Here is a 15125-nt window from a genome sequence, read left to right as displayed (position 1 = left end):
GAGTAAGGTGCTGACTACACAGCAATTACTTAACACATGGATCTCTTAGCTCCACCAGGACTGCCATGTATTTGGGGATCTTGCTGTCATGCAGGTGATTCCAGCCAAGTTTTGGTAGTCGCTTGGCCTGTTATGACGGACATATGCATGTGACTGCACACGCGTGCACACACCCTGGGAACACCCGGTAATTATTTGCACCTCCAGACTAGTTCAGATGTTTGGAGAATACAGGTCAAGTCCTGCAAACAGATGTGCGTGTACAGGTTCCTGCCAGATTGTGAAATGTTGTTGGTACTCAAGATTTCTAGCTGCTTTTAGGGTGCTTGCTTTCAGACACTGGCTCTGCTGAGCTCCCATTTCCATGTGCTGGAGCATGGCTGCCTGGAGTCTTCCTTTTAGGTTAGGTTGGTTCCTCTCCAGACTTCAGGCAGGCTGAATTTCTTTCATTTCTGCCTGAGACCCTTTTATGGTTTAGCTCCTTCCTCCTCATACTCCTTTCTTACCTCCATGTTGCATCTCCACATTTCCACTTCTTAATACTTCAGTCTCTGTTGCCTTCATTCTTTCTCTTGCCTTTTCTGCACTGATTTTTTTTCCCATTCCTTCTGTTGTTGTGTCTTTCCATAGTTCCTTGCTGCCCGTCTTCCTTTCCTCAGTCTGATGTCTCCTATTCTGCTTTCTATTTGGAGCTTTTTGTCCTCCGTCTCAGCACTTCAGGGTGGAGTATCTGTGCTTTCCCAGCCACAGTTGTTCTACTACCACATGGCTCCTCTTAAACTCACATTCCTTGGGTTCCTGGCAATTGGCTCTTCCTGTTGTCACTTCTCTTCTGGCATGAAGGTAAGCCCCTTTGAGGAGTAAGGTAAGACGCAGAAGAATCTAGCTAGACAGGAACAAGGCAAAGATGAAGAGCAGTGAGAATTGACTATTCCAGGTGAATATGAAGGTCGTCTTCAGAAATGGCAGATTCACCATATGATGGTGCAATGCTGTGGCTTGGTGTAACCAGCAGTACCGGCTCAATTATCTACCTGCGTAACACTGAAACTAAGACTTGAGAAACAAGAGTATTGTTGAACGTAGCCTGCATGATAATAGCACTGCTTAGCTCTACTTCTGGCCTGGATCCCGTTGTGCTAGAAATTGAGTAGACAAACAACAAAAGATCCATGTCTGAGAATGTAAAAGTCCTTGTTCCCAGTAAAGAAAGCTTCCAGCATGGCTTGCTGGTTTTGTGGGGGTTTTTTGTTTTGGTTTGGTTTTTTATGGTTTTATTCTGGGGTTGTGTGTTTTGTGGTTTTGCTTTGGTTTTTTTCCTTCCTACTTTACAGCAGGAGATAATTCCATCCTGGTCACCTAATTTTGACTGGCTTTCAGTTTGCATTTGCTAGAAGCATTGCCTAGCAAGAGACCTTTGGGGTAGTTAAGTCCAGGCCTTGCTACAGCAGTAAGTCATGTCAGAAAACACATTTCTGAAACTGGTCAAGTGCTATTTGAAAAGTGGATATGTGGTTTGGGTCTTCTGCTTCTGCTGGAATGCAGCTCCAGAACCGGCTAAGCCAGATGGTTTAGTGCTTGGTGTGCGTTCACTTCTCTGGTCGCCTGTTTTTCATTTGTACCAGCCAACCTTAGCCTAAAACCTGGCCATTTCTCCTGCACAGAGGTCTGTGCATCCCCTCGCTTTTAATGTGTGTCCCTGCCCTTCTTTCTGCAGGTCGTCTACTTTACTGCACTCTTCCCATATGTCATCCTGCTCATCTTGCTGGTGCGCGGCGCCACCCTGGAAGGTGCTTTGGATGGCATTGAGTACTACATTGGGAGGCAGTCCAACATCACCAAGTTGATGGAGGCAGAGGTGAGAGGTAGCGTCAAGTCCTGAAGCATGACATGCTTCTGTGGTTCTATGGGCTTGTCACGGAGCAACTTCTTTTTAATCCAGTCACGGGCTTGTTCATGTCATGCCCCTGCATTTTGTATCTGGAGCCGGCTTCTGTGTTTTCAGCAACCCCCAGCTCTATCGGAAGTACAAGCCCCTATTCTAGCTACTCATAATCTAAAAAAAATAGCCACCCTCTTTCCTCTCCCTGCCACACCAGATAGTGATGACAATTGCATCTGAGCAGCTCTCAGCAGTCATGTTGGAGTTTCATCTTAACAAGGCCTGCTGAGAAAGTTCTTGCTGTGGGATCAAGAGTTGCTCTTGCACATGTCCCACTTGCTTTGGTTACTGATAATTTCAGGGGACTTTATCAGAAGGTTGGAGGCACCCCTGAGTTTGAAATTCAGGCTGTGCCTTGCCCAGGAAATTAGCTTGGGAAACTAGGTGGACTGGGAAGAGCACCTTGTGCAAAGGAGGTCTGGATTTTTTTTGTTCTGGCTTATGCCAACATTAGTTCAGCTTTACCAAAACCAGGCATTAAGCATGATATTTATTTGTGGTATTTTATGTGAACATTTGATGCTGAGGGGCTGCAGCAGAGGCAGCAGTGGTTTTTGTGGGTCACAGTGTGAGGAACACAAATGGGAGAGCACATGGAAGTTCTCAGTCCTGCAACCTGGTCCTGGTTTTCCTTATTCATTGGCACTCTTACAATATTTATATCTTGACAACCCACATATGTGAATTAATTTAATCTCTTCTTCAGGGCTAGCCCAGTAAGATTTAAATATTTGGCAACATACTCGGGATGTGACCTTCAGAAATCAGAGAAGATACCGTTTGTACTTGAGACTACAAGGTTATGCTATATCCCATTTACTCTAAATTTAATATGAAATAGAATTAGATTTTCAGGCTAAATGTGGAAAAACCCTAGAGCTTCAACAGATGACAGGCTTATATGTTTATGATATGTACTGTAACTCATACAATAATTTCCATGTTCTTATTTCTGGTAGGTTTGGAAAGATGCAGCCACCCAGATATTCTACTCCCTGTCTGTGGCATGGGGGGGGCTTGTTGCTTTGTCTTCGTACAATAAGTTCCACAACAACTGCTACTCAGATGCCATTTTAGTTTGTGTAACCAACTGCGCCACCAGCGTATTTGCCGGGTTTGCGATATTCTCCATCTTGGGACATATGGCATTCGTGTCCGAGAGACCTGTCTCAGAGGTCGTGGACTCAGGTAGGCTGATCACACTGTCGGTATTGAGACTTGCTTTGACCAAGGCATGACAATAACTTCCTTCTGTCCACTACTTTTCAGGATTTGATCTGGCATTTGTAGCCTACCCAGAGGCTCTGTCCAAGTTACCAGTTGCTCCTCTGTGGTCCTTCTTGTTTTTCTTCATGCTCCTGCTCTTGGGCCTTGACTCTCAGTTTGCCACCATAGGTGAGTGGGGGTTTTAAGTAGCCCATGGCTTCTCAAATGAACATTGTCTGTCTTAATTGTGCTGCTCAAAACACATACTTCTTCCTTTGCAGAAACACTTACAACCACCATACAAGATATATATCCCAAAGTCATGAAAAAGTTAAGAATCCCTATAACACTGGGTGTGTGCATATTGCTCTTCTTTCTTGGTCTTATCTGTGTTACTCAGGTAAGATATTAAATTCTTTTTTGGCATTGGGTTTAGTTATGCTGCAAATAGTAAATTTAAGTCAAAATCTCCTTTCCAACTGTTCCTGCTTGCATGGATTAATCTGAGAGACTCTTGAATTCTGCCAGTGTGCCTGGACATGCAAATAAGAAATTCCCAGAGGGAAGCTTGAAGGACCTAAGGTTTTCTGTGATTATTGAACTGAGATGTGCTTTTAAATAGAAGGCCTGTACAGACCCTGTGAACCATCAACCTGATTTACTGCTCCTCAGTTCAGGAGGTTATTTGTGTAATCTCAAGCATACGCATACGGTGTGTCTGCAGTGCTGTGGGTACTGCTAACAGCCAATAGATGCTGATGGGATCTTTTTGTTCAGAACTGACTACCAAACAGGACAGGATTTGAGAAATGGCCTATTAACATCATAAAAACCTATTAGCTCGCAAGCATCTGTGGATTGTATGGTTACTTCTCCTGTGTGTGTGTGTATATATATATGCACACACACTCACATACATAAAAGGAATTTTAAGTATACTGTGTAAAATTTCTTGGGGCAATTGCTTTCAAGGATATATAAAGGTTCGTTGCAATGACTTCATCTAGAAATGCAGATTTATATATGCGATTAGACTGAGAATGTGAAGATGGTAATTGTGGTGAATAGAGAGTTGTATGGTCAAGCAAAGCACATAAGTTATGAAATATGATGGCAGGGAAGCTTGCAAAGGACATGGTATTCAAGAGTGTGAAATGGCTTAAAGCTTCTTCCCTGCTCTGTGATCCTGTTACCGCATGCTGGTGTTCAAAGCTGTGTTTAACACACGTGGAAAACTTGTGCGTGTAGGAGTATACAAGCCTCCCAGAACTGATCATGGGTATAGCTGTTGCTGTAGTTGAGTATTAAAACTTCAGCATGAGCTATCATACTGTAAGCTCCAAATTTAAATCTTGCTCTCAGCTGTTTATACAGACTCTGCATATACGTATCTCTTGTTATTAGTATACAGATCTACAGTATTTTGTCAGATGTGATTTTCAACCTCTCATAGAGATATTTAAACAAAATATTCACAAATGTGTACTTAACCTAGGAAACTGGAAATTTAAAAACTCAGACTGGTGGTTAGTTAAACTGGCTTGAACAATGCAACTTATTTTATTTGCATAAAGACTTTACTGGAACTGGGTACATTTTTACCTCTTTATTGTTTGTTCTACAGGCAGGAATTTACTGGGTTAACCTAATAGATCACTTTTGTGCAGGATGGGGAATCCTTATTGCAGCTGTCCTGGAGATAATAGGCATTGTCTACATTTACGGTAAATTATTTGCATTGAAAATCCATTATTTGACCATGCAGTTCCAGACACAATGTATATTAAACATTAGTTACTGCAATAAAGCATTTATGACTTAACTGGCTGAAAAGCTTTAACAGTTACCACACAACTGGAGGAACTGACCTTCACCATTGCCTTCCTTCTATCCCTTTTGAGTAACCACATCTGTAAGCGAGGCACCTGCTTTACAATGCACCCTGCAATTGTCTTTCAACAGGAGGAAACAGGTTCATTGAAGACATTGAAATGATGATTGGAAAGAAGAGCCGTTTATTCTGGCTGTGGTGGAGAATGTGCTGGTTTTTCATTACTCCTGTGCTGTTAATGGTGAGTATAGATGACTGGATTGTGTTAGTGTGGCAGAACTTATTAATTTGATATTGAAGAGATTTCCATGTGAAGATTCAGTGCTGAATGCCCAGGCCCTATGTATAAAGACAGGGAATGGCTGTGCCAGTGAAGCAAACTATGTGCTATCTGTACTTTCGGATATATACTGCTCCTCATTGGGTTGTCTCCAGGAGAGGCTGGACCTTCAGATCAGTTGCTAGTGATAGACAGAGATAGTCCATTCTAGCAGCTGGATTATCTTCATTTCAGACTGAGACAATGTTTTGAAAACCTAGATTTTTATTTTTTTTTCCCTTTGAGGGAAATCCCTTTTTTGGGACAGGTCCCTGGCTTGGGTTTGCTCTTTGGATGTCCAGCTGTTCCCCTGTCTGAGACTTTTTTTTTATGTCCTGTTATTTGTGTCTCATTTCTTCATTACTCCTGTGCTTCTAATTGTGAGTGTAGATGGTTGGATTATGTTACTATGAGAATTCATTAATATCCCAAATCCAGGAGCAGTGGCAAGTCACTCTGGCCAGCACATTACTTTTAACCTGTTGGATTAGAGTTTAGATAGTGCTGCTCCTAAAAATATCTTATTTCTGCAGCAATATTTGCCAACAGTTAGATTCTTGCCCATATTTCTGTAAGTAATGGAATGTGGGAACATACAAAACATACAAATGAAGGTACTGTGCTCATGCAGCAACATACATATTCTCCAACATAAGATTTCAACAGAACTCATAGATCAAGTTATGTTTAAACATAGATGTACTTAAAGTGTTAGGGTGCATGTCAGTCTTACGGCTTGGCTATGACTTGAACACCAAGTCCTGCACAACCATTCTCACGCTCAAGGGAAGAACTGTGCAGAATTTGTAGATAACCCCCTTTTTTTAACCAACTTGGAAATATAGTGCAAGTTCAAGTTAGCTGGAAATCTGCTTTTTGCTCTTAAATTCTTTGCCATTTTTTATAGGCAATTTTGGTCTGGTCTCTGGTCACATTTTCACCTCCCACTTATGGCTCGGTGTTATATCCAGCCTGGGGAACTGCTGTTGGCTGGTGCATGATTATCTTCTGTGTCATCTGGATTCCTATCGTCGCTATTCTAAAAATAGTTAAAGCTGAAGGAAATCTTTGTCAGGTAAGGGCACAAAAAAGCTGTCATAGCCTGAAATCTTGCTTTCCTTGGCATTATCAGGAACGTCTGTGCTTTCTTCTCAAAAACACGTTCACTACTTTGAGGTGTTCATTAACTGGATTTTTAGACCAAAACACATCTCTGGTAGTTGCATCAGAGGCAAATTAACCCTACTGTGTTCTGATAAGAATATAAAGTCTAATTCTTTGGGAGTGCACCCGTACATTCAAGAGTGATTTTTTTCATGGTTTCTGTTGTTCTAGCTGCCTTAAATTCTCTAAAGAATTTCTATCGCTTTCTATCCCTATATTGTATTTTGGAGTTTTGCCTCCTATTCCTCACAGAAACAAGCAAACGCAAGATCTGAGGCATGCTGCTCTTGTCAAGCTCTGCCAAAGAGTCCTGTTGGTCACAGCTTTTCCTGCCTGTTTGGCTTCAGTGTCCAGAATCACAGAATGGTTTGGGTTGGAAGGGACCTTAAAGATCATCTAGTTCCAACCCCCCTGCCATGGGCAGGGACACCCTCCACTAGACCACGTTGCCCAAAGCCCCATCCAACCTGGCCTTGAACGCTTCCAGGGATGGAGTCTCTGCAACCTGTTCCAGTGCCTCACCACCCTCGCAGTAAAGAATTTCTTCCTGATATCTAATCTAAAACTATCCTCTTTCAGCTTAAAGCCATTACCCCTCATTCTATCACTCCATGCCCTTGTAAACAGTCCCTCACCGTCTTTCCTGTAGGCCCCTTTAGGTACTGGAAGGCTGCTCTAAGGTCTCCCCAGAGCCTTCTCTTCTCCAGGCTGAACAATCCCAACTCTCTCAGCCTGTCTTCATAGGAGAGGTGCTCCAGCCCTCTGATCATCTACTGAAACCAAAGATATTTGACATTATTTTAAAAAACTTTGGTGATTTGTTTGTAACTTGTTGAGTTGCAGGGCATATCCAGAGTTACAGCTTTATTGAACTTTAAAAATAGCCCAGACCAAGGTAAGACATCAAATGCCTCTTGTGCTTGCTTTCCAGCGCATTGTAAGCTGCTGCAGGCCCGCTGCAAACTGGGGTCCCTACCTGGAATGTCACCGAGGAGAAAGATACAGCCATATTGTAGATCCCAAAAAGGAAAAGGAACACGAGATTCCTACTGTGTCTGGATTTGTATACACTCAACAATGAGATGGCCATTTGGATGACAGATTTTTAACATATGTGTGTGGGTTTTTTTTTCTTTAACTATTAGAAAGTGACAATGTAAAATAACAACAAAAAGCAAATCAACCCTCTGCTCTTCAAAACCCAGCCCTCAAATGAAAGCGAGCCATTTTATTTATTTTTAGTGCTGCATGTTTGGGGAGGAACAGGTACATTAGACACTGAGATCTCCCCAGATATTCAGGTTGAGAGGACAGGAAAATGCATTGCAGGCTCTCCAGGCTGATGGACTGGGCATGCTTAACCCTATCCAACCCATATCCAGCTGGACTGCAGATACGGGTGTGGAAAAGAACAAAGACACATTCTGGTGCTCCTCAGCTACAGGCAATTTGAGCCAAAAGGTGCATGCCCCAATGTGCTATGGACAGTTACTACCTTCTGCTGTGCTTTGCCATCCACAGTGGTGTGCAGTCGGCAGAGAGGTGAATGGGTGTGCTGCTGCCTGGCACTGTAGCTCAGGGAACAGGAATAATTTTTCTGTCTAAGCCTTGCTTAGTGCTGTGAGGCTGCTCAGGATTTGATGTTGATTACAGTGTGTGTGTGTTTTGTCTGTGCATCTAAATATTGAGTGGCAAAAAATTGCCATCACAGGAAATAAGGCCTTAACATGGTGAAAAGCAGGGATCTTTCTATTTCTCATTATTCCCCTTGGGATCCCCAAAGAGCCATCTTCTATGTCTTGCCCCATGCTCAGCATTCATCAGGCTATAATTCAAAAAATCCCATCTTGCCATATTCTGTCACTAGGCTCTGCAGAATGAAATAGTAACCATTGAATTCTGGTGTGTCTGCCCTCCCTACAGCCATCAAGGCTTTACCTATCACTTAGTTCTCTGCATCTTTCACTCAGACTTGGATTTTCCCTTCCAAACAAGACCCAAAGTGCATTTTCAAGATTCAAACAGTATTATGATGTTGTGGTAGGGCCAAAAGAAGCAGAACTTTACCCCAAGTAAATTCTTGTAAGATTGCAACTGCCTTGTAGTGCTGTTACTCCAAAATTTGCTGAAATCATGAGATTATTGAAAAGTTAAGAAGTTTGTAATGCATTTGGGAACACAGACTTATGCTTATACCTAGGCAGGAAGGGCTTAGGTTAAGAGAACCTGCCTTCACTCCATAATACAGGTGAATTCCTGATAAAGGAAAAATCATCTATGGATTATATGAATACATTTTGTGTGGCAAGGAATGTGTCTCTTACTGTGATAATGGTTCCTTGGGAACAATGCAGCAGGGTTTTTAGCTGTCACTTCCTCTCAGGGCTTTGTCACTGTTTCTGGACTTGAAGGAGTGTGGATAGTGACTTGTTGCCCAAGCTGCATACTTCAGTGTATGTTTTATACTGATCTTTTTGTGACAAATCAACACATGATGGCAAATAAAATGCGATTTTGTGTTTTTAATGGTTTTGGTGCTGGAAAATGAGATTTTAGGCTTTTGTATGGAGTTGGTGGGAGGCAGTTGGTGGGACGTACTACCGACTCTTCTGTGATCCTAAGTCTTTGGGAGATTGAACTGGGAAGATTCCAGGAAGTCTTTTCTTGTAGAAGTTAGGATCTAGGGCAATAACCATGTTTTGGAGCAGGGTCAGAAAATACAGAAAGTAATTGAGTGGGAATTTATAAAAAGGACTGCAGGATTAGAGCCCGTAACAGAAGGTGGTGAAGACGAACCCTTTCCTGCACTCCAGCTTCTTTTAGGGTCATGTTCTAGCCACAAATCAGCAGGAAACGGTGCTGTTGCTGGCCCTGATGTGTGGAGAGGCTGGGAGTGGGAGGGAGGCTGAGGTGCTCAGCCCCCAGTGCACAATCCATTGGAGCTGCCACAGTGGGCAGCAGTTCATACCTGGGAAGGAGAGACAAGTTAGACAAGCAATGAGTGAGAGTGCTCCAAGAGGTGATGGGGAAGTTGGCTCGCCAAACCAGCTTCAGAAAGAATTCGGGAAGGTTTTGGCAAAAGAGATGCTGAAGGCTAATACCAGCCATCTACTGCCCTGCAGGAAGCCCCTGCTGCTGCACAAAGGGCTCCTTTGAGGCTTCTGCTCCGGACTTGTCTTACAGGCTTCTAGGACCTGTTTTCATGATGTTGCACTATCAAAGCCTCCCAGAAGAGCGACAGAAGACAGTTTCTCAAGGGCTGGGGATCCATTTTTGGTGCTTTCTCCTTTCTCCAAAGTAAGAAAATCCCCCAGTTCTGAAGGCAAGATTTGCTCAGTTGGCCCCTGGCAGAGCTGGGATCCCTCTCTGAGTGAGCATGTCTGACATCTTCCTGGTACATCCAATTTCTGTTGATCTCTTTGGATGAGCTGACTGCTGGCATCTGCTGAGGAGTCTCAAAGAGTATTTAGGAATTGACATTCACATTCCTTACCCATCACAGCTCTGGCCCAGCAGCTAGGATTGTTCAATAGCCCCCACGTGTTACATGGAGAAGCAATATGTCCCTTAGCGCTGCTCTGGAGGTAGACTGGGCCCAGCAGACCTGGGTGTAATCCTCACCCACACAGGCTGATGCCCAACATCCTGGTGTTTGTTGAGTTGAAAAAATCAACAGTGTCAAACAGTGCTGCATTTCTGGTAAGGGACAATGCTCTGTGCTGAGCGGGTGGTCAAAATGCCTGGAGTTTGGGGTTTTGTTTTTTTGTTTTGGGTTTGGTTTTTTTTTTCGTTTGAGGAAAAAAAGAAAATGGTTTTGTCTTTGGATCCAGTAAACAGGATTGAAAGGAAAATGCTTGGAAAGAGAAGAGTACTTCTTTTCCACTTCTACGTTTGCTTTGGATTGGGTCAAAATGCAAGTGTGTTTCAGTCAGGGAAGAGAGCACAGACATGTACAGTTCCAGTAAGCCACATCTATAACAGCATAACATTTTAAAAGAGTTATTTCAACTGGGATTTGTATATGTATGTCAAACAATTAGTTAGGTGCCAAGTTTATGAAAGCCAATTTAAAGCCCCTAAGTTATTTCTATTGCAGAGACTGTTCATATGCATGAAGTCAAATTTAAAAAAAAAAAGTATTTAACTTTGTTTCTACCTCATCCTCTATTTGCAATGGGACATTTTCCAGCCGGCCTGCGTGGTGGTGCACTAACCAGCAGAGAGCAGCGTCTGCTCGTGTCTTCTGCCCAGCTCCCGGCACCCGGGGAGTAGGACCTGCCAGGGGTCGGCGCGACCCCCCGGCACAGCCTGGCTCTGCCCGGGATGCTGGCCCGCTCGCTCGCTGATCCGTGGCTCTGGAGACTGCGTTATAAAGCAGCAGCCACTAAAGCTGAGTCATTTGGCACTTGCTCCAGCCTGGCTGGCAGCTGTTGAATGGCGTCTGAGCTTTGAATCGGACCGGCCATATTGAAAGCTCTTTTTTTTTTTTTTTTTAAATCCAGTTCCAAATGTGTGAAAAAGATAGCTGGTGTGCCCGTTGAACTCCTGCTTGGCTTCGAGCTGAGCGTTACAGTAGCAATACAGCTGCCCTGTTAATGCTGCTCTGGCCTCTGCAGGCATGGGTTATCTCAGCAGACCAGTTGTCCCTGTAAGTGGACCTTTCCAGCCCCACATTGCAATTCTGTGATGCTTTGTGCACCCCTACTCCCAAGTCAACAGAGTTCAACTGAGCCTCACCCTGTTCTCCTCCATGCCTGTGGATGATGTGGCCTTGCTGAGGTGTTCCATTCCTGGCTTTTTTATTTATTTTATTTTTCATAAGAAGTATCAGTATAGAGCCAGAAGCAGCATGAACGTTTATAATGGAAGGCTTTCTTTTCTTGTTTCAGCTTTACATGTAACTTTTCATCACTATGTATAGGAGAGCTTTGTGTCATTTTTTGGCTTAAGATCCATGGCCATGGCTGTGCTTGTGGGCACCATGGCACCTCAGTCAGGCTCCGAGGGCTGGGGCATCTGCTACACAGCTGTAGCACAGCTGTTTAGAGAGGAATGAATGAGAAGCGAGAGGTACCAGTGTGTGAGCTGAGCTGACTTGCTGGGGGGCTGCACAGGAGTGAGGAGGTGATTGCACAGCCCATCTGTTGAGGGCAAAATCATGTATTTCCTGTGAGTCACCTTCTGAAGGGGTTGGAAATACTCCACGAAGTTTGATCCAGCAGAAAAATTCCCAAATGATCAAATTGAAACTCATCTTGAAACAAATTAATGTCTGTTGACCCTAAAGAAATTACAGGGGCAAAAGGGTTTACATTGTTGGAAGAACCTGGTTTCAGTGGTTTCAGTGATGTTTGCTTTTTAACCCAAATGGTCTCTGTTTTGGAAGGTTAGTAAATACAGACTACAAAGTATTGAAGAAGGAAAATACTGAAATTTAACAAGCCCTTCTTGAAATTTAAACAAAATAATTTCTCACCGAACTGCTTTGGAAGGGAGGTGAGAGGGAAGTTGACATTTTGACTTCTTGATTTGGAATGAGGAAATTATTGTTACAACTATCTGAAAGATGAAAAAAATCTTTTCCAATTTAGCTCTGTGATGGAAATAGGGCAAATGCTGGTAGAACCCTTTAAAAAGAAAAAAACCTGTTACCCTAGTGGTGTTAGTTATTTTTTTAAAAGTTAACTTTCGGCCATCCCTTAAGGGGGTTTAGGGAGCCAATATCTAATCTCAGGTTCCTGTGAGTCCCAGGGAACCTCAAGATCCTCTGTGTAGATTAGCCTTTTGGACAGACAATATAGGGGAGGGGAAAAAAACCCCCTGAAATCTATAGGCTGTAGGTAAATGGCACTTGATGAAGGGAATGAGGAAAAGATGATATATATATAACTGATTGTTCCCATGTAAGTATTTTTCATTGATTTTTGTAGATTAATTGCCTATAAAAAAATACAGGATAACTGGGTATCTGAGCACATAGAGGGCAGACGACCAGCTCCTGGCTCTGGTTCTCCTTGTCCTCTCTCTTGCCCCAGTGGAGGAGTCTCTCACTGATTGACGCAGAGGGAAATGAAATATGTGTGATCTGAACTGCATGTGGGGAGAGATTTTTCCTCCACAGTGAACAGGACCTGGTTTATCAGCTCATGCTGATTGGTCCTGGTGCCTTGTTAGCAATACTGTTGAGCTCATTGCTATGCAAGAAGTAATGACCTTATAGCAGCCTTCAGTACTTAGAGGGGGCCTACAAGAAAGCTGGAGAGGGACTGTTTACAAGGGCATGGAGTGATAGAATGAGGGGTAATGGCTTTAAACTGAAAGAGGGTCGATTTAGATTAGATATTAGGAAGAAATTCTTTACTGTGAGGGTGGTGAGGCACTGGAACAGGTTGCCCAGAGAAACTGTGGATGCCCCATCCCTGGAAGTGTTCAAGGCCAGGTTGGATGGGGCGTTGGGCAACCTGGTCTAGTGGAGGATGTCCCTGCCTGTGGCAGGGGGGTTTGAATTAGATGATATTTAAGGTCTCTTCCAATTCAAACCATTCCATGATTCTATGACCTCAGTCTAAACTAGTTTGGTGTAATTTTTTGTTCTGTATTTTGAACGAATAATAAGCAGTGCTGGTAGTTTTTGTCACAGGATCACTTAGTAGATCCCCCTAGAGCCGTAGAAATTAGGTGACTCGGCAACTTCTGACCAAGCAGGTGAGGAAGTGGTGTGGGACTGAGAAGCTGTGGTGAAAGGGAAGACAGAGCAGCAGGTTAAAATGGATCTTCCACTGAAGGAAATGCAATGGGAAACAGCAGCCTTACCTGGGCTGACTCTGCTTGGTCAAAGTCAGGCCAACTCATACCACAGTCATAGCTACTGAAAGAAGGTTTTCTTCCTCAATAAAACAATCTCAAGAAGGCTTGAGATTAACTGATAAATCAGTTCAAGAAAGTTATCAGTGTGTGGTAACTCCGGCCTCTTACAAAAGAGTAAAACTGCACCTCACTGAAGCATGGAGTCAGTGTGGAGGTGAAGTGTATGTGTGCATCTTGAACATGATGTTGTCCTGGTTTCAGCTGGGATAATCTTCTTCCTAGTAGCTGGTATAGTGCTGTGTTTTGGATTTAGGATAAGAATAATGTTGATAACACACTGATGTTTTGGTTGTTGCTAGGCAATGTTTACACCAAGTTAAGGACTTTTCAGCTTCTCATACTGCACTGCCAGGGACGATGCTGGTGGTACACAAGAAACTTTCCTTTTTTGTCTCAGTAAAAAAAGGGAAGACTCGTGGGTTGAGATTAAGAGTTTCAGAGAACAGAAAAGGAAGAGAATACTGATGATGATAAAAGAATATACAAAACATGCAGTGATGCACAGCACAATTGCTCACCCCTGCTGACTGATGCCCAGCTAGTTCCTGAGCGGTGGTTGTGCCCCCAGCCAGCTTCCCCCAAGTTATATATTGGGCATGACGTCATATGGTATGGAATATCACTTTGGCTAGTCTGGGCAGCTGTCCTGGCTGCGTCCCCTCCCAGCTTCTTGTGCACTGCTAGCCTCCTCCATGATGTGTAGAGGGGACCCTCTCTTTGAACGTCAAGCCCGGTACCGGCAGTCAGGGTGCAAGGAGGAGCTGTGCTCCAGTACCAATCACTTCTGAAGCAGCTCGAACCCCTTCATATGCTTTTTCAGTCAGAGTGTAGCGGGCCTTGGATCCTCTATATCCCTGACTCCAAAACCCAAGGGGTCGGTCTCGCATCTCCCCAGGTGCTTTCTGCCAGACACTCCAGGTTACAGCAGTTCTCCTTGGCTGCGGTGTAGAGCACATTTTTCACATCTGGTCCTGTCCAGACTGGCCCAAGGGCTACTGCATCATCTATTTCCTGTTTAATTTGTTCAAAGGCTTGTCATTGCTCAGGGCCACATTTGAAATTGCTGTTCTTCTGGGTTATGTGATAGAGAGGGCTTACCATCAGACTGTAATTTGGAACATGCATCCTCCAAAAAGCCACAACGCCTAAGTCCTTTTAGTTAGTTGATGGAAACATAGCTGCTATTTTGTTGATCACATCCATTGGGATCTGATGATGTCCATCTTGCTATTTTGTTCCTAAAATCTGCATCTCCTGTGCAAGTCTGACCTTACTTTGTTTTATGGTGAAAACAGTTTTCAGAAGGATTTGGACTATTTTCTTCCCTTTCTCAGAAAGTTCTGCTGTGTTGCCCCATAAGATGATGTTGTCAATGTATTGCAGGTGTTCCAGAGCTTCACCCCATTCTAGTGCAGTCTGGATCGGTCCATGGTAAATGGTGGGGCTGTGTTTCCACCCCTGGGGCAGACGATTCCAGGTATATTGGACACCCCTCCGAATGAAAGCAAACTGCGGCCTGCACTCTGCTACCAAAGGGATTGAGAAAAATGCATTTGCAATATCAATGGTGGCATACCACTTGGCTGTCTGACTCTAGTTCAAATTTAAGTTCTAGCATGTCTCACATGGCAGCACTCAGTGGTGGTGTGAGTTTATTCAGGCCACAATAGTCTACTGTCAGTCTCCACTCTCCATTACACTTTCTCACTAGCCATGCAGACTGTTAAAGGGTGAGTGAGTTCTGCTGATCACTCCCTGGCTCTCCAGTTGATGACTCAGCTTATGGATGGGAATCA

At 43.7% G+C, this 15125-nt stretch overlaps 1 protein-coding gene across 10 annotated transcripts in view; it reads left to right on the top strand.

Annotated features, from left to right (window-relative positions):
* SLC6A14 (solute carrier family 6 member 14) overlaps positions 1 to 8988 on the top strand; it is a 75657-nt gene extending 66669 nt beyond the window's left edge. For 5 of the 10 annotated variants that reach the window (XM_054840057.1, XM_054840056.1, XM_054840058.1 and 2 more), the window contains 8 exons: positions 1718 to 1858; positions 2902 to 3130; positions 3212 to 3337; positions 3430 to 3548; positions 4773 to 4872; positions 5111 to 5220; positions 6206 to 6373; positions 6715 to 7289. In XM_054840057.1, the coding sequence (XP_054696032.1) occupies positions 1718 to 1858; positions 2902 to 3130; positions 3212 to 3337; positions 3430 to 3548; positions 4773 to 4872; positions 5111 to 5220; positions 6206 to 6373; positions 6715 to 6939 (1218 nt within the window). In that variant the 3' untranslated portion in view covers positions 6940 to 7289. Of the gene's footprint in view, positions 1 to 1717; positions 1859 to 2901; positions 3131 to 3211; positions 3338 to 3429; positions 3549 to 4772; positions 4873 to 5110; positions 5221 to 6205; positions 6374 to 6714; positions 7293 to 7393 lie in introns of those variants that run through there. The other 5 variants (XM_054840055.1, XM_054840054.1, XM_054840050.1 and 2 more) reach the window with 4 other exon arrangements.
* Positions 8989 to 15125: the final 6137 nt, after the last annotated feature.

The sequence above is a fragment of the Grus americana genome, chromosome 12 (assembly GCF_028858705.1).
Source record: "Grus americana isolate bGruAme1 chromosome 12, bGruAme1.mat, whole genome shotgun sequence".
NCBI classification, from domain to species: domain Eukaryota; kingdom Metazoa; phylum Chordata; class Aves; order Gruiformes; family Gruidae; genus Grus; species Grus americana.
The sequence above is the reverse complement of the archived record's forward strand: the minus strand, read 5'-3'. Positions and strand labels throughout refer to the sequence as shown.